The sequence below is a fragment of the Anomalospiza imberbis genome, chromosome 4 (assembly GCF_031753505.1).
Source record: "Anomalospiza imberbis isolate Cuckoo-Finch-1a 21T00152 chromosome 4, ASM3175350v1, whole genome shotgun sequence".
Lineage (NCBI taxonomy): Eukaryota > Metazoa > Chordata > Aves > Passeriformes > Viduidae > Anomalospiza > Anomalospiza imberbis.
In genome coordinates this window covers 42680386-42703570 of record NC_089684.1, presented here as the reverse complement: position 1 = coordinate 42703570, position 23185 = coordinate 42680386, and the positions used below count along the sequence as shown (strand labels likewise).

Sequence of the window (23185 nt, the reverse complement as noted above, 5' to 3'; positions counted from 1 at the left end):
GACCAAAGGTTATTCATTTGTTAGGAATTCTAGTGAGTTTCTAGGGAAGGGTATTGTTTAGATACTTGAGATGGGATTTTCTGCTACATATGAAAAAGCCACTATGTAGGTTTCTAACTCAATATGGGAGAAATGTACAGCAAAATGTGAATTCTCTGTTTAAAAATCACACAGTTAAATTAGATTGAGTCTTTCATCTGCTCTTACCCCCTGTTTTTTTAGCTGCTTAAAACAATTTCTCAGGGTGCACTATGATATTGTATAAGAATGGAATTATCCAAAATGGTTCTTTAAGCATTTTCAGGAAAAACATTCAGTGCTAAAAGACCAGTAATTCCATAATGAAGGAAGGTATTTAACTGTTTTTTTTTTCTTTCAAGATCTATTGCTTTTGAAGTAAGCTATTTATTTTTTAAAAGTGTAGAAAAAACCCTACTTAGATCAAGCAGTGAGTAGATAAAACATGCATATTTTATAATTACTCAATCTGACTTAAGTTTCTGTCTTTATAGCATGCTGGAAATATTAAAGAAGCTGCAAGGTGGATGGATGAAGCTCAGGCTTTGGACACAGCAGACAGATTTATCAACTCCAAATGTGCAAAATATATGTTGAAAGCAAACTCCATTAAAGAAGCAGAAGAAATGTGTTCTAAGTTTACACGGGTTTGTTGCGCTTAATTAGAAGTCTTTGGAATAATGTGGGCCTACTCTGTCATATTTAAATTCTGTTTCAGAGCAACTATGGTTGCTTGCTTCAGTTATAGTAGTCCATAGCAGGGTTTGAATTAATCTTGGGTAAGCATGATTCCATAGGAATAAGTGAAAACTCTACAAAGCTTGGATTTGTAGAGTTATTTTGGTTATTTTTGCTAGGTAGGAAGAATACATGTTTTAGAGAGAATTTCTGAGAAAATAATTTTTTGCACAATAATCTTTGGGTTTAATGTTGATTCTGTAGGATACTTGAAAGATCTGTTAAAGTTGTCCATGACTCTTTTTTCTAACGGTAGTAAGTTGGAGAATTCAGATGTCTCTTGGAACATAATTTTTTGTGTGGCTAACAGCTGAGAGCCTTTGTGAGGTGTCTGACTTCTGTGAACAGCGTTTCATCCCCAAGTCCTTGTTTATCAATGATGAAGGAAAGCTGCATGTTACATCTCTTATTTTTCCATGTTCTTACACATGATTGGTTATCTGGAAGAAAAATATTGTGTTATGGAAATTGCATCATTTCATGCAGCACTTTTTGTCCCTGCAGTAGTCCCATTTTGATAGGTTTGATGGTCACACAGGTTAGTTACTTTTTAAAATGTCCTACTTTGATATTCTTTCATAACTGCAAGTCAAAACAGCACAGTGAAGTCTCTCCAGACTACTTGTCAAATTACAGTTTTGGAATACTGGCAGTGTCATTTGTGTGTTGTCTATGGGGAGCCAGGCAAAAAGCTGTTGGGATCTACCTGCAAAAGTAAAGTCTTTCCTGTTTGTTTGTCCCATTTTCTCTTCTCTTAAAGATCAGGAGAAACCTGGAATGTAAGGTTGAATGGGAGAGAAGGGAGAGTGGTGTTCATAAAGGAAACCTGAAGGATCTTGGGAAATGAAGGCTATGTGCAGGCAGACACGAGGGGAGGGGAAGTTCTGTTTTATATGTGCTCAGTAGCTTTATGTTTGAGTTTTGATGCAAACCCACTATGAATTTAGGTTAATTTGACTTCCCTCAATGCTTTAAGCAGCTCTAAGATGATGTTAAAAAGGAAGCATACCAGTTACCCAAAACTGAACTTGAGAAATATTGAACCAATTTGATGATGTTGCTCTTTAGAATCTTATTTATCTCCATTTGATTTTATATCCAGTGCTCAAATACAGGCTTCTTAATTAAAAAACAGTAATTAGAGGAGTCCTGGATTGAGCATAATGAAAATGCTGTCAGAACTGGCCCTTTTTCCTCATTTTCAGTTGCTTAAATCAGGCTGTTTTGAACACTGCCTTTCTGTTTCATTGCTAAGTTCTGTGGATCTGTGCAAGTATATGTAAATAGCAGATTTGAAAGACAACTGAAGTCCCGTTTTTTGAACCAGAAGGTGTCAAAGATAAGTGTTCCTTTTGCCTTGCCTTACTCTCTAGTACTGATTGCATTACAAATAATAATCTGCTACTGTGAGGATGCTTAGCTCAATCATCAGTTCTCTGAAAGAAGCAGATGGCAATTTTAGCTGAGGGGAAAAAGAAAATCCTGCAGGTGTCAGTGCCTGGTTGTGGACTAGAATTTTTCTGCCATTTTTCCATGCTGCCATGTGTTACTTATGTGCACACAGTATTAAAAACACTGAATGAAGGTCTCTCCTAATCTAAAGATGAGTTACTGTCACAATGAAATGGTCACTGCATGGCTCTTCATTGTGTCTTTCTGACTCTTCCAATACGTGTAACAAAGATGTTTATATTTGTATTTTTGTATTAGTCAACAAAGCTAATCAATTTTAACTGTGGCATTTCCAACTTTCAAGACTTCAGTTCTGAGATTTAACATTCATTGTCTTTATTTGTGCTTTTAATTAGGACAAGATAAAAGGAATAGCAGCCGATGAATCCAGTGAGATTTATTTTTTGTATAATGCTGTTTTTGCTTTTAGGAAGGAACCTCGGCGGTAGAGAACCTTAATGAAATGCAGTGCATGTGGTTTCAGACAGAATGTGCACAAGCCTACAAGGCAATGAACAAATTTGGAGAAGCACTTAAGAAATGCCATGAAATTGAGAGAGTATGTATTCAGCTCAATGACTTAGATTGAAAAACACTGGTTTAAGTTTACTGTACTGATATGTTACTTTTCTGAGCAGTAAGGATGCCTTTCATGTAGCTGCAGGAGGGATTTCATGTTGGTTGCTGGCAAGTTTGTATAGTTGCATTTCCTCCTAAAAGTGCCATTGCAAACTGTGTATTATGAAAAGATTTTATAAAGTTACTAAAAGATCCAGATGAGAGGAGAAAACTGTCAAAAATAATCTTAGTTCTGGCAATGTACATAATAAATGGGTATTTAGATACAAGTGAAGAGTATGTGCACTTTAAGTCCAAAAATAAGTGGATGAGCTGACAAGCCCATCCTTAAAGGACAGATCTCAGTTACTATTAAGGCACTGTTTTAGAGGTACACAATAAATGTTTAAAATATTACCAAAAATATTAACTGTCTTCTCCTTTAAAAAAAAGCAACAGTTTAAAGGAAGCTATTGCAAAAATAAAGACTTCTTAAAGTAGAAATTTTATTAAAAAGGGGGGATACTTGCACATTAAATGTAGATATCCATAGTGAGGTAAACAACAAAATTTGGATGCACAACTTTAAAAAGAAGCAGGTATGGATTTGGTTTTTTTAAAGCACAATAAAGTCTAGAAGAAAGACCAGACAGCTGAGGGTGTAAAAGAAGTGCTGAAAGAGCAGAACTTAGTGGGAAACTGTGCCTCTTTGCAGATAGAGAGGTGTTAGGGGATTTCAGCATTGCTGCTCTTTTGCAAGGAGGACTCAGCTCTGGAATATTCTCTGATTTGAAAAAAGTGATGTAAAATTATTAAAGTAACCTGGTCTAGTGAAAGGTGGCCTTGCCTATGGCAGAGGGTTGGAAACAGATGATCTTTAAGGTCCCTTCTGATCTACACCAGTTTGTGATTTGCCAGGACTGTGTTTTATTTGCACAAATCCTTTAAATAAATTAGTGTAAGATTTTTTTGTGTGTGTGTAAAAACCTATTAGTCTTGTAAATTGTCTTGGGTAACAGAAGAGGTCGGCAAATAAAGTGATAACTTAAGCCACAAAAAAAAATTTCTAAGGATTTAAGTCACTATGTTTAATTTATTTATTGGATTAATTGAAGGTGTCGTAAAGTTCAACAGTAAGATGAGCAAATATGTTGAATTCAGAAACCATCATCAAAGCTTTTGTTAAGAAAAAGCAATGCCTTCTAAATCTTTTAGAGGGGCCAGTTATGTGAAGGGGGCAGTCTAGTTGATAAAATGTGTTCTGGTTTTCAGAAGCACTTTTTATCTCATACTTTGCACCATAAAGGAACTAAACTGTCTCAGAAAAAGTAGGGAAGTTGATCTCATGGATTTAATAGCTGATTTGTGGCTGGGAAAACAGTAGGAGCAAATCATCAGCTTTTGCAAGAAAAGTAGTTTATGATGGAGATTACTAAGTCATCTCTATAGTCTTTATTATTTCATCAATAGACGATCACAGAAACAGACTGAAAACTGCAAGGCCAACACCTGCTCTGTCTCAGTACTGAATGATTGAGCAGCCCATGAAATGTAGTGTTCAACAGCGTAGTCAGTGACGAATTCTCTGCCTATGCATAAGTAGTAAAATGTCTTACAACAATTATTGCTGCTCAGGAATCCTTAAACCATTACATATAATGCTGCAAAAACTTCTGTGCAGATGTGGAGCAGCAGTCAAAAGGACACGTGAGGAATTAAAACTCGAGTAGTATTTTCTTCCATTATGTAAATCTGTCACACTGTTTACATTTGAGTGTCACACCTTCTTAAAAATGTGCTAGTAAAACACCTGCTGTGGGGTAGCTTCCAAAGGAAGAGACTGCAATTAGCTTGTTGTGCTTACTCTGCTATCCTGAGCTTTGACAAACAAAGCTGAGTTTAGGATAAAGTTACGTGAGATCATAAGTACTTGGAGAAGTTAAAGACTTCATGACTTAATGACTTTTCACTGCTTCTCAAACAGAAACAAAGGGACATTAGATGGTGTGGAAAGCAGAGCTTGAACAGAATAAAGTACTTTCTCACATCATGTCTCATTTAAGTGTGGGATTCATTGCCATAGTATTTAGTGGAAATCAATATTATAGTTTTGAATGAAAAAAAAACTGGAGCCGTTCATAGAAGAAAAGCTCCTCAAATGATGTTTGAATGCAGTGGCTATAAAACCTTTGTCTGTTAAACTGGAAATTCTTAGACATTAATATATTGATATAGTTTGGATCTGGGCTAAGATGCCTTCTGTTCTTTTCACCGTGATTTTATTTTTGGAGGGTTTTCTTAAATGTTTCTAATAGTTAGGTTGTATTTGTCAAACAGTAGGCTTTTACTAAATTATTATTTTGAAAGTCCAGGTTAGTATCTCATTGTTAATACTTACTAACTAACGTTATGTTAAATTGTGATAGCATTTTGTAGAAATCACGGATGACCAGTTTGACTTCCATACTTACTGTATGAGGAAGATCACCCTTAGGTCTTATGTGGATTTGTTAAAACTAGAAGATGTGCTTCGACAACATCCCTTCTACTTCAAAGCAGCAAGGATTGCCATAGAGATCTATTTGAAACTTCATGATAATCCCCTAACAGATGAAAATAAGGAGCATGAGGCTGATACAGGTATTCAACCCTCAGGATTTATTCATCATGCAGTTTCACTAATTAGTGGGTATTTTAGGAAGGTCTGGCATTCGTTATGGTTGTCAACTGTGGTAGCCAAAACCAGATTTCTACACAACTCAAAGTTGGCAAATTGCAGCTTGGGCTGCATGGTAAAGTAGATGTTCTGCTGGAAATTAAACTAATGTATGTTCTTATTGTGGTTATTACAGAACAATGATGGGTTTGTAGTGAGAGTTGTACTTCTTAAGTACAAATGTTTGTGGTATGGAATGACTGCAAAAACATGAATTCTCATGGTGGTTTGTCCATGGAATAGGAGAGTGAAGCAGATGTGCTTGGTAGTAGCTTTTTAAGCATTTTATCAGTGTGTAGAAATTTCAGTAGGTAGCAACTTAAATTTTATCATCTCTTGCTTCTGATGTAAAAATAACGTTTAAATCATGTATTTTTTTCCCCTCTCATTTCTGATTCGAGAGCAGCTTAAGCAGTTTTGGCTTGGGGCATCTCAAATGGTACATCTAGAGGATCCTTTAAGAGGAATTTGTCAAATTTTAGTATTTTTCATCTCAGTATACTATTTTAATTTCTGTCCCCTGATTTCACTAAGGAATTTGTGAATTATGAAGCATCAGCATAGACTATAAAACAATCTATTCATAGTAAATAAGCTTTTACAAAGGTAATGACAGCACTGCTCATTAGTAGATATGGTTTAAAAAAGGTGATGTTGTCTGACAACTGCTTGATGCTGTTAATACGAGACATCAGTGTTGTGTGGTTTTGTCCTTTGTGTGTGTACAGCAAATATGTCTGACAAGGAGCTAAAGAAGCTACGAAATAAGCAGAGAAGAGCCCAGAAGAAAGCACAACTGGAGGAGGAGAAGAAAAATGCTGAGAAGGAGAAGCAACAGAGAAATCAGAAAAAGAAGAAAGATGATGATGATGAAGAAATTGGAGGACCGAAAGAGGAACTTATCCCTGAGAAACTGGCAAAGGTGCTTACCAATGTAATAATAAAGTCTTAGAAATTACTAGAAAAATTGTAGTGAGCACACATAAAACTTAAAAATCATTTAAATAACTTATTAATTTTTTTGGTATGGCATTTCTTCACAGGCACCATTTTAAAAATAATTCCTTTCTAGGGATAGTTCACTCTTTTATGCCCCCTGATATTCTTTTGTTTGCACAGTCAGTCTGTGACAGAGGAGACACTGAAGCACAGAATGCTTTAACAAGATTTGTTTGCATATGTTTTGAATGGGGGGGAAAAAGATTAAAGAAGCTGTAGTAGTAAATAGTAGACTAGATTGAGATGGATTTAGAGATCTGGATTACGAGCTATAGCGAGATATAAAAGGGAGGTGACTCAGAAGACTCTTCTTTTAGGAGAAGTTATACCTGTAAGGAGCAGGAAAACACTCAAAAAATGTGAGGGAAAGATAAGAAAATTATAGAGACTGGAAAAATTAATTTATAACAATAGTAGTATAAATTGCAAGTCTTTATAGATCCAGTATTCTGAATCTATATTCATACTGTTCACAGTGAAGTGAGTTTTACTTGCTTTTGAGGGGATATTTGAAAGTTGAGTCAGTGAACTTCACTCTGTAGCCAGGAAATATGACTTAAACTTGACTAGTTGTTAAGAATATTGCTGGTATTTCCATTGTTCAGTTCAGGGGTTGCAAGAAGCAGAACTAATTGCAATGCTAGTCAAGATGGAAATGCAACAGCATGTTTTGATATTGAGTTCTGTAGTAGAGGGATGTCTTGACATAGCCATGAAAAATCTAGCCAGTCCCCAAGATTATAAGGAGTAATTGCAGCTGCATAATGCATTTCTTTGGCAAATCTAGTTATGTCTGTAATTTACAGATGTCAGTATAATACAATTCCAAATTCAATATCACTATCATGATACAGACACTTCCAAATGCAGTTGGTGCCAAAAGACCATTTTTCACATAGCTGGTCACTTGCAAATCGTTTTCCTGAAACAGCTGCCCCTGGACTTGTTTGGATGTGTATCTTTGGCACTACAGGCATGGCTTTGAAATGAGGTTTTATAGGTTCCAAATAGTTATGTGCACAATGTGTATGTAAAATCAGCAGCACATAGAAGTGATGCGAGTGTTTTTTATGACAGATGCTGTAGTTAAATTTAGCAGGAAGGTGTCCATTGCAATCTTCAACTCAAGTTACTTGCAACAAAGTGTGTCACTTCAACAATTGCTGAATTGGCACACAGCAAAATTCGTATTTGCTTCTTAGAGAGTAGTTTCTATTAATAAAAAAAAAATATTAAGGACAACAGACAGTTCTTGTTTGAGTAATCCCAAACCTCTGCGTGCAAGATACTTGTCTGTAAAGAACCCTTGCAAGAATTAATTTGTGTGAAAGCTATCCATTTACTGGATTACACTAGCAAAGATGAGGAGACCTTTTTCAATATCTAATTACTTCCAGCTTGCTGTTGGTATTTTGGCTGGGACTGTCACCATGACCTGGCAGCTTTTAGGAACCTGTCTGAAGTTCACATGAGCAGAATACCATGGGTGTTTTATCAGTCAATTACCATCACCTCTGGCCCGTGTATGTAGGTTGGTGTGGGCAGCCACACTGCCCTTTTCAGTGCAGGTTCAGCTCCAGTTGTGTTCACTACTGGTGTATGATAGAAGGAAAAGATTTGTGTCTCTATAGCCCAAAGTGATTTGTAGCCATCAGAAAGCAAATATTTTGGATTTTATAGTCTGTGTTTAGACATTGAGTGAAAGTTGCAAAATTTGTAACAGAAGAGGTTCTAAACATCTTATGCACTGCCTTAGGAGAGAAACTCTCTGATGTGACTCAGCAATAGCTGGTTTTTGTTGTAGTTACTGGGGTTGAACTTTGACTTAGTTGTGTGTCACTTCCTTGAATCTGTAGGTTGAAGCACCTTTGGAAGAAGCCATTAAATTTTTAACACCACTGAAGAATTTAGTGAAGAACAAAATAGAGACTCATCTTTTTGCCTTTGAGATTTATTTTCGAAAAGGTAGGTGAGAACACTTAATGAAAGCAACAATTTGTGAATTGTAAAGGTGTGTGTTGGAACTTAAGCAGCAATTATTGATGAGGTGTGAGGAGCCCATCCCTGTCATGACACAACTTTTCACTGGACCAACACTCCAACAATGAGCAGTCTGTGAAAACCAAAGTGTGAACATTTGGTGATTATCCACTTAATTCACTGGTTAAATAGATGCATGTTATTAAAAATAGCTTTTGCAGCACACTTGGCTGTAAATTCTTCTGATCATTCTAATTTCAAACACTAAATACTCCTGTAACACAATGCAGTGATTTCCTACCACAGGTTTTTGAACACTTGTCAACACTTGGGTTTTTTTTTCCAGAGAAGTTCCTTCTGATGCTTCAGTCTGTGAAGAGAGCCTTTGCTATTGATTCTAGTCATCCTTGGCTTCACGAGTGTATGATTCATCTCTTCAGCAGTGGTATGTATCTGTTTGGTAGGACTCCATCTGTGTGCACTGCCAGGTCATGCCAAACCTGCAGTCATTGGTTTTTAGCACAATTATTTCAAAATATGTAAAGCATGTATTAGAAAGCTGTTTAAACAACTGATTCATGCTAAAATTAAGTATGATTATTATGACTGCATCTGGATTTAGGAGTCTTTCCAGTATTGCTAGGAGTTTTTAAGACTGTGACCAGTATGTGAAGGCTGAAAGAGAGAGGCAGTGAAGAAATGGAAACTGCTGAGTGAGGAATGTGGCTTTTCTGCTGACAGCCTGTGTCAGCATGCAAGGAGAGGGCTTAGAATTCTGTCCATATTGGTAAGAGTTGGAAGAAATCTCTCCCTTCCCCTGCCCCAAAGGTCACCTTTTCTGGTGGGGGCTACAGAGTAGACACATTTAAGAACAGACCTGTATGACATTAACCTTTTGAGCCTAATAGGTTTTAATTAGTAAGGGGGAGAGTATATCAATGTAAAAAAGCTCTGACTTTTTCTAAGTATCAGTTAAGTGCCACAGTTAAGCTTCTTCTAACCACAATCAGTATTTATCTTTTCAAATTTCATCTTCACCTTCATGCATCTTCTTTTGAGATACTTTCCAATTATATTGGTAATGTAAACGTGAAAAATGCTAAAATAAATACATAAATCATATTTTATTGTGATTACCTGTGCTCACCTCAACTTCTTTTTTCCAACAGTATCTGAAAGTAAGGATCTGCCTGATGCTGTTAGAACAGTGTTAAACCAAGAAATGAATCGGCTTTTTGGAGCAACTAATCCAAAGAACTTCAATGAAGCTTTCCTTAAAAGGAACTATGACTCACTGCCACATAGGTTATCAGGTATTTTGCCTTTTTCCTTGTTCTGCCCTACTTCTTCATTTTCTGTGCTTCTCTGGCAGTGTTACCTCAGTATCAGCCCCAGTGAGAAAACAATCACTCCTTTCCTCTGGAGTGCTTTTCTTCTCTACTTGTGTTTTTTTGACAACATGATTGCCAGGTTGTCTGTGGTTTTCTTTCATTTTCTCTTTGTGCTGCTGAAATGCAAACCTCTACCCTATTGTTTCTAATGTGTGCAGAATGTTTGTTTTAATGCTTTGTTTGCAGCTTCCTTTCTACCTGCTTAGGTATCAAGCTTTATGCTCCAAGTTGGTTCCATTTTGAACTACTGCTGGAGAGTTCAGTCCCCTCTCTTCCTCATATTATCTCTATTTTATGTTTGTATTTAAGATGGTTTTGGTCATCCACTGGGTGATGAGTCTTACTTTTCCTCCTGTAGCTGCCAAAATGATGTACTATTTAGACCCTTCCAGTCAGAAAAGAGCAGTGGAACTGGCAATGACCCTGGATGAATCCCTTATTAACAGAAATCTTCAGGTAACGTATTCATAAATTGTAGACAACTTCTGTTTTATCTGTGGGAGCTTTAAGCAAATTTTGGAGGTAAGAGGAAGCTGAAATAATTGCTGTGCCTTATCATAAAGAGGTTGAGTTGTGAAAGAAAAGGGTGTCAGGTTCATCTGAACTGAAATATTTAATATCCTTTTTGCACATTTAAATTAATTTAGTTTTCTGACAATAGGAACATAGCAGCAGTGGAAGCCATATTATTGCTACAGGTAATGGGAAAACTTATTAAACTTGAGTGAATTCACAAGGCAAAAGAAAAGGTAGCAGTTTGTCTGAGCTTTGGCTGTCACAAGGGCAACTGTTCACAAGAAAAGGAGTGGCACAAACTCTGGGAAGGCTTTCCATGGTCAGCTTCCTGCAAGCTGTGGGAATTACCATAGGTTTAAGAAAAGCTGCATGTGCACAGTTCTGCCTTAGTGTGTAGTTAAGTGAAAAGCTCACCAAATTTTGAGTCTTTGCTTCATTTTGGTGGTCATGGAATAATCTCCCTATGACACTGCCTCCATGCCCCTTTCCCCATTCCCCCACCTTCATCTGGGGGGACTTGTCAGTTCTGACTCTCAATTTACAGTAGTCTGTGCACCCAATTTTTTAGATCTACTGCAAGTAAGTTTGATAAATGTTTACTTTAAAATTATTCTTTTGTGGACAAAAAAATGGAGTTTTCCAAAAACACATCTCTTAGGAAATACTGTGGCTTCAATAGAACTTTAATTGTAAAGAATTTTAAGCTCATAGCAGAATTTTTGGACCAGACAGAGGGGGGGTAAAAGGGACAATAAAGGACAAATTGCCTTGATTTGTTGACTTCTTTAGGATGTTAAAGATTCAAATCTTTTCTCTATTCTAGCTGTTGTAGTATGGGACACAAAACTTATGTCTTTTATAGTCTAAGTACCTATTTAGCATTTTTCATAAACTTGTCTTGTTTGAGTGTTGGTTTTTGGGTTTGGGTTTTCTTACTGTTAGAGTGGTCTTCAAAGAGTTTAATCTAGATTATCAATAGATTTAGAAAACAAAAATTAATTTGCCTTCTATTTGCTGATTTTTGCCTGTGAGTGGGATTCTGGGAATTGGACTGGGGAAAGATTAAATGTAACCAAAAATGCTTGGTTGGTTTGGAGGTGCAAACTTGGTAAGACTAGAAGAAGCTTTTACCAACTCCACAGTGCATAAACATCCTGTACAGTGCATTGTGATACAGCTGAAATTGTGGAGTTTAAGCATGTTTGGTGCCAACACGAAGGAAGAGTTGGACTTCTACTGAGCTTCTAGATGAGAGATTGAAAGTGCCCTAAAAATGGAGGATCTAAAGGAGTCTAGGTGTATGTTGAAAGGCATTTTTGTGTGCAAAGAGATCAAATTTATTATTTTCATTGTTATAAAGACCAGCTGTCTCGGAGCACGCTGCAGCCATAAAACCAGATATATTTGACCTTTGGTGGTTGCCAGTGTTACAAAGAGCGAATGTGAGGAAAAGGGGTTGTTGAGGAGAGCTCCATAACCCTACAGCAGGAGGACAGAACAGTTAATCCCAGTATACAGAAGAAATAAAAACTGTACTGAATGTCAGAGGAGCAGGAAAAGACTGCCTGGCTGTGCTAATGCCTGCACACAGCCATGGGCAGGTGTTAAATGCTGCCAGGCTTTAGTGGAGCTCAGTAGGTTAGTTTCTCATGGTTGGAATGCAGGCTGAAAAAAATTACACAGGAAATCTCCTTTTTCTCTTCTAAATCATGACCAAAAATGGACAAGAAACTGCATATATCTGAAAAATGTGGTAATTTCAGAGTAATTTGATTTGATTGAAAGGTATGTTATGTGTTGCTGGAATGGTCAGTGTGTCCCAAGAATGGTGGGGTTCTTGGTTGCCAGTTAGCAAGAATGGGTTTGGTTTTTTTTTTAGGAAAATAAGAAACAAGTAGCAAATTAGTATTTCATTTTACAGGTAAGATTTCTAGCTGTGTTTTAGATCCCTTTTTAAACTGCATTCTTTCAAATCAGACTACACTGGTATTTCATGTTGTGTTTCGTTAAAATGTCATTTGATGTTGAAAGGTGTGTGAGCCTTGGAGCAGGTCTGTGTCAGAAATACTATTTTAAATTTGTCTTGTAAGATTATTCTTGTCTCAGACAGCAGAACTGCTGTTCGAAACCTGTGTTGTGAGTGTTCAGCTGAACGTTTAAGAAACCATAACACTTCTTTATTTTTCTCTTTAATTAGACTTGTATGGAGGTATTAGAAGCTTTATGTGACGGTAGCCTTGGAGACTGTAAAGAAGCATCTGAAACTTACAGAGCAAATTGTCATAAGCTTTTCCCTTATGCTTTGGCTTTCATGCCCCCTGGATATGAAGAGGATATGAAGATCACAGTTAATGGAGATAGTTCTGCAGAACCTGAAGAACTGGCCAATGAAATATGAACAACTTTATTGCAAAAAAATGACGTTGGACCATATCTGGTGTATAATATTTTTGTCACGCACCTGCTGAATTGTTCTAACTTACACAAAGAACAGAAGGAAAAAAACCCCGTTGCCTTCAAATAGTTTTACTTTTTTTTTTTTTATCCTGCTGACAAAGTATATATATAAAATATCTAACATATTACTGGTTATAGGTTGTTTGGTTTCTTAAAAATTAAAAGCTGCTAAAATTGAAAAAAAAAAGAAAAAATAAACAATCCTTTTCCTCACCTACCCACCCATGTTTTTAAACTAATTTATATGAGACCTGGAGGTGTATAGCCCTCAGAGCAGGTGTGTGGCAGAAATATTAAATTTAAATTTGTCTTGTGAGATTACTGTTATCTCAGACAGCAAAACTGCTGTTTTAGCACTGGATTCTTTCACTGAGCACAAAGAGTTGATGGGGCTTTAGCATCTGACTGATTTTGATACGGGGGATGATTGTGTCCATAGGAAGTATGCAATGTGAATCAGAATATAGAGAGAAACCTGCAACGTACTTGTTACATTGGGGTGCTTGGACATACGGATATCAACCAGAATTAAGAAACATAGTGTGTTCAATAAGCTTGTTGTGTCTCTGAAATTCACTTTACACGATCAGTTTGGTGTTCTTGCACCACAGTTTTTACCTGAAGGAACCAGTTAAAATGGCCTCTCTTGGAATTAAACTTAGGGTGGGGAGGGGAGAATGAGCACTGCTGTTCTTGAGATGAACCTATCGGCATAGGTTAGCCAAACTTTTTAAAACTGTAATGCAAGAACCAAATAAAGTTACGCACTGTGATGTGGCACCAATTAGAAAGATGGCATGCATTTTTCACATAGAGTGAAAACAAAATGAGAACATACTATGGCTTGAAGTTGCAAAGAGGAAAACTCCTGACTACCATTTTGACTGATCAAGAGACTAATAGATTAAAACCTCAGCAGGCCTTGTTCACGTTATGCAGAAAAAAAAAAAAAGTGCTGCAGTTTAGATACCTCTGGAACTTTTCCACAGTGTCACAGGTTTGTAATACTTGAAGCCCTACATTTCTAAGAATATATTTCTTGCTCAGTTGTTTCAGGCAAGCCCAAGACTTTGTAACTTTTAAGGGGCCCAAGATTTTTTTTTCAATAACAGACCAGCTTCTTATTCCTGCAGTTACAGATGTAATTTCCTTTGTCAAACATAAGGTACCAAATATAATGCAATAAAATGTTTTGAAAAACAACTGTGTGAATACTCAAACCAATCTGTGTTGTACTTTGACAGTGAATGGGTTTGCTGGAGTACAGCTCAGGGCTGGCTTACTGTGCTGTCCAGTCATGCTAACAGTGTCACTGCTGATGATGGGTGGTCATTGAGTATAAAGTGCAAATGCATTCTGTGTAAATACTGAATGTCTGGGACGTCCTATAACACAATGCTTTGCTACTTGGCTTTTAAGTTCCACCTGTGTTAGGATGAATTTTGTTTCCAAGTCAAGCTTCAGTCTATAAGTCTACTGTGTTAATAATATAGATAAGTACTCAAATGTTTTCTTTTGTAGGCTCATCATATAAAACAGAACAGAAATAAACTACAGCTTACAAAGTGAGTGCCTTCTTTGCTGCAGGAGTTCAGTTACAGAGTATCTGTTTTGTGGATACACAGCCTTCCTCTTCCACTTAATGGAATTCAGTGATTGACATGTACAGTTAAGAGATCCCAGAAGACTTATGGGGGTTTGTAGTTTTTTATCATTCAGAACAACAGGCTTTTCTTTGTTGTGTCTTCAGCTCCACTTTCTTTTCGCGGTTATCCTATCCTGGTGTATGTTTGCAGTATAGTTCCCGTCAGAAGTGTGGGTTTGCTGTATTTGTATATTTAACCTGCTGGGCTTTTAGGGACTAAAATACCTACAGAGCCTTTAACTGACTCTAGTATTGCTGTCTTGATCTCAGTTGTTTCTGCAGCCTGAGATACTTGGACTGTATGTCTTCTGCAACTCCTGGAGATGGTTCAGTCTTGCCTACACAAGCTGCAAGCTTTTGGCCTTGCCTCTTGAGTACTGCTGCCCATTTCTTGGCTGCTGATGCTTAAGCTGGAGGCAGATAAGTGCTTGTAACAGATTGTGAATTGCATCAAGCAAATTCTTTTTTTTCCAGATACTGGGGGTTTTGGGTGTTGCCTATAAATGGGATTATTTCCTTTACTTTTTCACTGCCTGTTTTTGTATTGAAATGGATGAACTAAAAGCTGGAAGTTACTCACTATCTTTCATTGTGCAAATGGGGGAAAGGATGCTTCAGTGGGCCTTCCAGAAGTCTTCATCTACACATCTATTTTGATTTCCCTAAAGACACTTGATAACCTTGCTGAAAGACATACACACTGCTTCAGAGATGGTGCTTTTGGATTAAAGAGGTTACTCATCCCCTTCCAGAAGACTGCAAGGCCAGGACAGGAAACTAAGCCAAGAGTTTGCCTGAAAATGGAGGTTCTTTAATTGGCAAAGAAACTGTTATTCCGTCATCTTCACATCTGTCCTGTTAGATGCAAGGCTGACTTTTGAGGAAGAGCTTTTAAGAGCTGGAAATGAAGTTGAAATCCAGTGCAGTGAGTCTTCTTTGGTAGCACAGAGTGCTGTGCTGCAATGGAAGCCTTCCTTTGTGTGCTGAGATCCAAAATTGTAATCACTGGTGCTCGGCTGCCAAAGCAGGTGAGCAGGGGATACAGTTGTGGTCAGTGACCTAGAGCATTAGCATGACACAATTTTGTTTGATTCTCCATGATTTTCACTGGAGAAGGAGAATGTCGCCATCAGTGGAGCCACTGGTGATGACACATGATACGGGTATCTTTCCTAGGGGCAAAAAAAGTTCAGACAATAAATTTTGCCTAGATAAGAGAAGATAGTGCACGTTGCATGAAGCAATGCCAGAGTTATTCATGGGCTTAAATTGTAGGGAACTGGAAGTTGTGGTTTTCCCTGTGATGGTGGGTGAGGTACTTGCTTCCTCCATGTAGAGACCAAAGCATGCAGGCATATGTGTGAACAAGCAGGTAAAAAAGCCTCAAACTTACCTATTCAGTAATCACGTTATTTGCATATTAAATGCCTTAAAAGCTATATTAGACTTTTTTTTTTTCTTTTTCTTTTTTTTTTTTTTGGTAGTGTTCTTAATATTTGCATGTTCATGGGGGAAGGCTTGTCCTGATGCGTGCTGTGTCAGCCTGAACACAGAGGGAAGTTTGTCACACAGGTTTTCCCCTAGCATGGGGAGCAAATTCCAAGTTTCCTAGGGAACTCTAGGGCTAGGTGAGGTGTTTATGATCAGCCTGTTAAATCTTCCTTTAGCATTTGGATTTGCAAGGTCTGGAGGTGCTGCAGCCATAACAGTGGACTCTGGAAGTTGGTGTAGATACTCACAGATTGAATTGTGTTTTCCCTGAAAGAAAACACCCATGAAGGCAGGGGGAGATCAGGCCTGAGGAGCAGCCAGAGGTGCACATACTATTTCAGTATCATGTGAGCAACATAAATAAGAAGAATTAAGGTCTCTGTCTAATGTGATGCCTTTGGGGGTTGGAGCACTGCTGCCATCATTCCTGCAGCATTCACATGTTGTTGCCACAGTTCTGTTTTGGATGTGTATTACTAATGCCAACGAAACCACTTGATACCATAATCCAGCTCAGTAGACCCAGATAAAAATTGTATTTTTTCCCTTTTTGTGATTGCTTTAACTGTTTTTCTAAGTGTTCTGTACAGAGTATCTAGCTAGCTTTGAAATATTTTCCCCTAAGGAATTTTGCTTTACAAATGCCATTTTTACCGAAGTGTAATGTAAAATAGCTTGAACTATGTGGAAGTCAGAGTTACGCTCATGTGGTAACACAGTGCTTTGGGGTCCTGTGAAGGAAAATGGTGCAAATGTAGTGTAATTAGATGGTTGTATGAGTAATTGATTTGAGCCATCTATAAACTCATTAATGAAAGGTCAAGTTCCAGTTGGAGGAAGGTGGTTGCTGAGCCTGGGGAAAGGCTCTTGCTTCCAGGAGCCTTCCAGTTATCAACTGTCCTGGGATGAAGTGAGGCACAAAGGGTGTATGCTTCTATAAAACCTCTGGCCATGCCGTCATGACTATATTTCCTGGAAATTAAAGCTGCAGTCTACAAACACTAATTTTTAATGGCTGTGTTGGGCAGAGACACTTTCCAGGAGCATACAGCCAGCAGTGGGAATGGCAAGGAGCAACTGATAGAGCGGCTCACCAAAAGAAGACGGAAGTGAGTTATAAGGAGGTGGCATAATAGAAATTCCATTTTAGATTAAATATAAAATGGCTTTTTTATTGCTAGGAAGATGACTGGAGCTGTAAATACTATAAATGCAGTCTTCCCATGCCAAGGAAGCTGCAAATGTGTATTCTGGTGTGGTACAAGAAAAACCAGTAGTATTTTGACAAAGACTAGCTTTGTATGTTAGTCTTCATGCAAATTGTGGCAGAAAACTGGAAGGACAAAAATTGTCCATTTTATGAGAGACAATATCAAAGAGTTTGTAATATTGCAAGAGAAGAGTTGCTACAAAATCTAAAGCATCTTAGAACAGCTTCCCTAAGATGTTTCTTTTAATTAAAAGTGTTAAACCTGCTAACTGTTCATAATGAAAGACAAAGAAGTACTTTCACAAAATATTTCTGCCTGGCACTGCCCATTCAATATCTACCTCTACTAGTCCTAGTCTAGTTTGGTTACTGCAGAATTTTAGCTATTTAGCATAAAACATATGAAAAAGTGTCATTTACCTGGTTGGTGAATGTATGATGATGGATAACATTTAGTTTTAAACTGTAATGCAATAAACTACAAAGTTAGTCATTAAATCCTGTTGTTGGTTCAGTGCAGCAGCATATTTATTGCTTCATTGCCGATCCGTTCAAAAAAAATCTTAATTATAAACTCCACCAAGTTACTTGCAATTGTACTGGGATTTGCTTTCCCTTCCAGCCTTCCTAACTGGTTAACAATGTTGTACTGTGTTTTTATGCTCTTCTCTGGTGGTAGCAAATATCAAAACTAGCAGGAAGTCAATCAAAGAATAAAAATGCTGAGTTCTGTTTGTAAATGAGTACTAGTGTTTCCTTGTAGGGTTCAGCGTCCTCCTTGGATTACAGCTTTGTAATAAAGGATCCCTCAGCCAGTTCCCTTAATTCCCCTTGTCTTTTTCTAGACTGATCAGCTGTTGATGGGGTGCAGCTCTCAAAAAAGGAAAAACAGGTCTGTAGGAAAAGGCTGTGACTCCCTTTGGAGTCAGGCTGGAAAAGAACCACCTCGGCAAGGAGCTGTCTGTCCTAGCCCAGAAACTAACTGTATGTACACCAAAAAAACCATCCTTTGATCTTTTAGGCAGTAGCCAATATGGGATTTGGATAAATGGGTGTTCAGAGGCAAGCTGAATGAAGAAGCATTTGCTCTTTTCCTCAGATACAATTTTTAGTGATTAAATAAAATAAGGCTTCTCTTCCCCACCCATAAGCCTTCCTGATCCCAAAGTTTTCCTGGTTCAGTATCCCAGAGTATCTTGTGATTTTAATCAATTAGCTTGCAAAATAATGTGATGATGCTGACAAATTGTAGTAAAAGTAGCTAAGCAGACTGCTGATAATACTGCAATATAGGAACCTTCAGTGTGTTGTGCACCTGGCATTTCAGATTACCTAGAAAAAAATGTTCATTAATTACTGTGTGTAATGAATAACAGCTCTGATTAACCCTGGCTGCAGGGAGTGCTAGGGCTGCAGCAGTTGGCTGTGGATGCCTGCAGGGAAGGTGGCTGTGATCCTGAAGGGATGGCAGCAGCATCCTCATATTCACCCCTTTGGGTGGGAAAGGTGGGCTTGTTGCAAGAAGGGCTCCTTTGCACAGATTGTGCCCTACTGAAAACCACCACCCCTAAAAAATAGCATCCCTTCCTTGTCCACGTTCTCATAACTTCATTGTTCTTCTGTGGGAGGGAAAGGGCATTTGTGCTGGGAAACTGCCTGCCTTGAACTTTTCACCATTTGAAACTGCCCACTCCCATCAAGTATAAAAGGTCTTCCTACCTTGTCATGCTTTTGCAATCTGTTCTGAAGGCCCCATGTGCAGTAGCAGAAAAACAGCTCTCTGTGGCCCCTCTTGTCCCTCTAAATGCAGGAGTGCATGCCAAGTGCCCTTTATTCCAAATTTGCTTTCATGGAGCAAACCCAAGGGATGTGTAAATGCCTTTTCTTAGAGGGAAGCAAATGGGGAGCAGTGATGTGGCTGTTGAGTGGATCGTGCAACAAGACTGGCATTTCCATGGTAAATGCAAGTGGTGGGTTTGTGGGGGCTCTTTCAGTGTCTGATATTTTCTCCTGAACTTTCCAAAAGCAAGAGCCAAGGCCCCATTCTAAGAGGATCACAGAGATGTCCCTGAAGATAGGAACAGTTTTGTTCCCCTGCATGTAATTTGTAAGATTTTATTGCAAAAATATGAAGCTGTAAATCAGACATTCCTTATAATCTATGAAGCTGCTTTTATTAATTATTTGCTAATTTTTCTTACAGTTGTCTTTATAATCTGCAAGAATTTTTATTAAATTTTAGGAAAATTTTGGCTTCTGACTGTTTACATCGTGCATTTCAAGTATTTCCTTTCCTCACTGGAATCATCAAACATTCACAATTCTGCATCTCACTTCACTTGCAGTGTCAGTCAAATGTCTTAGTGAGATGTAACTGTTTGAGCTGGGGGGAAAAAAAAAACCAACAATCTTTGCTTTATTGAAGAGTGAACTTGTTTGTTCTTCTGAATTCTTGTTTTGTCACCTGATGGGCACCTTTTCCACCATGTCCTGTATGTTCTGTTTAATACTGCAGGACCCTGCTGGCACTGAAACCATCCTGCCTTTTTTAAATTATTGACAGGTACAAAAATTGCATACAACCTATGTAAAAAACGTATGGTGACCTAAATTTACCTAAATGGAGGAAAAGCCTTGTGCTGCAGCTAAGCTGAAGCTGAGGAGGCAAATTGAGCTCAGTGCTAGGCTGCAGGCACAGGCTGTTGCCAAGTGTTAAGAAGAGCAAAAAGACTGAGGCCACTGGAATAAGTAATAAACAAGCAGTATTTATCCTTATTTATAAGGATTATACTCTGAATACAGTAAAAAAGTGTATAAATCTGATATCTGAAAGGACATCTTAGCAAACCATCAGGAAAATAAGCTTTTGTCTCATACCTATGTATACGATCAGATGCATGGGCACCATCTGTTTTGGGGATTTTTTTTTTCTTTTTCTACATACATATAAATTGTTCTTGCTAGTGAGATCAAAGTACTTTCCATAGCACGAATACATCCTAGTATTTGCTTTTGAATATTCCCTCACCTGTGACCCTCTCAAAAAGCAGATATTTGTGGCTGATACCTTGAAGACTGAGTGTCCTGGGTGCAGTACCAGTGGCTGCTATGGGGATATTTTGGATTTGTGCTGAACACAGGGTTGATAACACAGAGATGTTTGTGTTATTGCTGAGCAGGGCTTACACAGAGCCAAGGCCTTTTCTGCTCTTTGTGGTGCCACACTGGAGCAAGTTGGGGGTGCCTGGGAAGGTGGGAGGAGACACAGCCCAGACAGGTGAGCCCAACTGACCAAAGGGATATTCCAGACCATGCTCACTATATAAAGTGAGGAGAAGAGGGAAAGGGGGCACATTTGGGGTCTTCCCAAATGTATTCGTTTTGCACGGCCTGGTTTTTGGTAGCAGGGGGGCTTTTTGGTAGCAGTCACAAAGGTGACTTCTGTGGAAAGCTCCTGGAAGCTTCCTGCCATGTCCAGCAGAGCCAGTCTCTGATGGCTCTCAAGATGGATCTGCTGCTGGCCAAAACTGGGCCAAGGACAGAGGCTGGTAACCCTTCTGTGATGACATATTTAAGAAGAAAATCAAAATAATGTCACAAGGTATTTCTCCTAGTCAGGGAAGAGGAGGAGGTGAGAACATGTGAAGGAAAACAACATGGAGACACCAAGGTCAGGGTAGAAGGAAGGGAAGGAGGTGCTCCAAGTGCTGGAGTTGAGATTCCTCTGCAGGCTGTGGTGAGACCACGGTGAAGCAGCTGTGCCCCTGCAGCCCGTGGGGATCCATGGGGAATGCAGAGATCCACGGGGAATGCAGAGATCCACAGGGAATGCAGAGATCCACCCACAGCCCCTGGGGATCCACAGGGAATGCAGAGATCTACTCATAGCCCGTGGGGATCCACTAGGAATGCAGAGATCCACAGGGAATGCAGAGATCCACCCACAGCCCCTGGGGATCCACAGGGAATGCAGAGATCTACTCATAGCCCGTGGGGATCCACTAGGAATGCAGAGATCCACAGGGAATGCAGAGATCCACCCACAGCCCCTGGGGATCCACAGGGAATGCAGAGATCTACTCATAGCCCGTGGGGATCCACTAGGAATGCAGAGATCCACAGGGAATGCAGAGATCCACCCACAGCCCCTGGGGATCCACAGGGAATGCAGAGATCTACTCATAGCCCGTGGGGATCCACTAGGAATGCAGAGATCCACAGGGAATGCAGAGATCCACCCGCAGCCCATGGGGATCCACAGGGAATGCAGAGATCCACCCGCAGCCCATGGGGATCCACGGGGAATGCAGAGATCCACCCGCAGCCCATGGGGATCCACGGGGAATGCAGAGATCCACCCGCAGCCCATGGGGATCCACCCGCAGCCCGTAGGGGAGCTGCCCTCACCAGAGTGGGAGAGCCTGGAGGAGGCTCTGGCCCAGTGGGAGACCTGGTGGAGAGAGAGGGCCCTGCGTCCAGGCTGGAGCAGCCTGACCTTGGAGGACTGCACCTCGTGGAAGAGTGAGCCATGCTGAAGCAGTTGTAGGAGGATTGTGTGCCTGTGGCAGGGACTCACATGGCAGCAGTTTTGGGAGGACTGCTGCTTGTGAGATTTGGAGCCACGCTGGAGAAGTTTGTGGAGAACTGTCTCCCCCACAGTCTCACAGGGGATGGACTCCTCTCCCAGAGCACTGGAAGAAAATCTCAGTAATGAACTGACTAAGAGACTGCCATGTCTCCCTGAGCTGTCGGTGGGAAGGAGGGAGGGGCTGGAGGGAAATGATATTTTAAGGGCTTATTTTACTTCTCCTTATTCTCCTCTGATTCTGTTAGTAAGAAATTCACTTTGCAACCTTAATTTGAGCCTGTTTTGCCCTTGAAGTGTCTCTCCCAGAACATAACTCATGAGCCCTTTGTTAGCTTTTTTCTCTCTCCTCTGCCCGGCTGTGGCAGAGTGAGCGAGCGACTCTCACGGGTGCCTGGTGTTGGGACAGTGTCACACCACAACACCAAGTTACATGCTCAGCTCTCCGGAGATGGCTGAACAGCTACCTGCCCATGGGAAGCAGAGAATTCATTCCTTGTTTTGCTTTGCTTGTGTGTGTGTGGCTTTTCCTTTCCCTATTAAACTGCCTTTATCTCAACCCATGGGTTTTCAGGTTTTTACTGCTCTGGTTCTCTCCCCGATCCTTTTGGATCTCTGGGACTTGGTGTCAGCCTGGGATGAAACTGTGACAGTATGCATTTTTATTCCATGTCTTAGCTGAAATCACAGTAGGACTATGCCCTGCATTACAAGAGTGAGCCTGGGAAAAGGAGGAAAGCTTAGTCTTGCAGAAATGAGTAACAAAACCACACCCTGAGATTAAACTATTGGAAGAAAAACGTGTTACCAGATAATAAAATGCATAATATATCCTTACTTTAAGGTCTTGTGAGTCAAGGTCTCAACATGAAGGCAAATCACAATACAGCTGGGTTTGTTTGCTGCCTGGGGATGATTTATTGGGGCATTGGTGCACACAGGTAAATATAGAAGCCTCGTGGCATTTGATGACCCTTTGGGACATGCAGACACCCTTAACACAGCATGTACAATGGCAGCGACAGAGAAAGCAGGGAAGCAGTTTTTGGTTGAACACCCACTCTGCTGCTCACTGGCAGCCTGCAGCTCTGCTGTCACGATGCTCCCTGCTCTTTCTGATTCCCCTTGGATGAGCCATCCCACCAGGGCAGAGGGCATGCCCAGCACCCGAGCCTGGACGTGCAGGCAGTGCTGGGGTGTGTGAAGAGCCCTGGCTGCTGTGCCGAGCTCTTGATGCAGAAGTTACTGAGTTGTCACATCAGCTATGCAGACAGGCCCACAGCTCGCTCCAGGCTTGCAACAAGGAAAACATCCAAGCACAAACTAGAAATGGGAAAGGTTTTGTTGTTTTTAATTTTCAGAAAACTTTTTGGTTTATAGTTTTAACAAGAATAAGGGCATGGAAGTGAATAGGAAAGGCACATTCTGG

General features: G+C 39.6%; 1 protein-coding gene across 1 annotated transcript in view; it reads left to right on the top strand.

Moving 5' to 3' along the window:
- Positions 1 to 14028, top strand: part of NAA15 (N-alpha-acetyltransferase 15, NatA auxiliary subunit) — a 37182-nt gene extending 23154 nt beyond the window's left edge. The window contains exons 12-20 of the mRNA XM_068188052.1: positions 513 to 665; positions 2639 to 2767; positions 5193 to 5406; positions 6211 to 6404; positions 8338 to 8446; positions 8808 to 8906; positions 9631 to 9774; positions 10211 to 10308; positions 12566 to 14028. Of these exons, the coding sequence (XP_068044153.1) occupies positions 513 to 665; positions 2639 to 2767; positions 5193 to 5406; positions 6211 to 6404; positions 8338 to 8446; positions 8808 to 8906; positions 9631 to 9774; positions 10211 to 10308; positions 12566 to 12766 (1341 nt within the window). The 3' untranslated portion in view covers positions 12767 to 14028. The remainder of the gene's footprint in view (positions 1 to 512; positions 666 to 2638; positions 2768 to 5192; positions 5407 to 6210; positions 6405 to 8337; positions 8447 to 8807; positions 8907 to 9630; positions 9775 to 10210; positions 10309 to 12565) is intronic.
- Positions 14029 to 23185: the final 9157 nt, after the last annotated feature.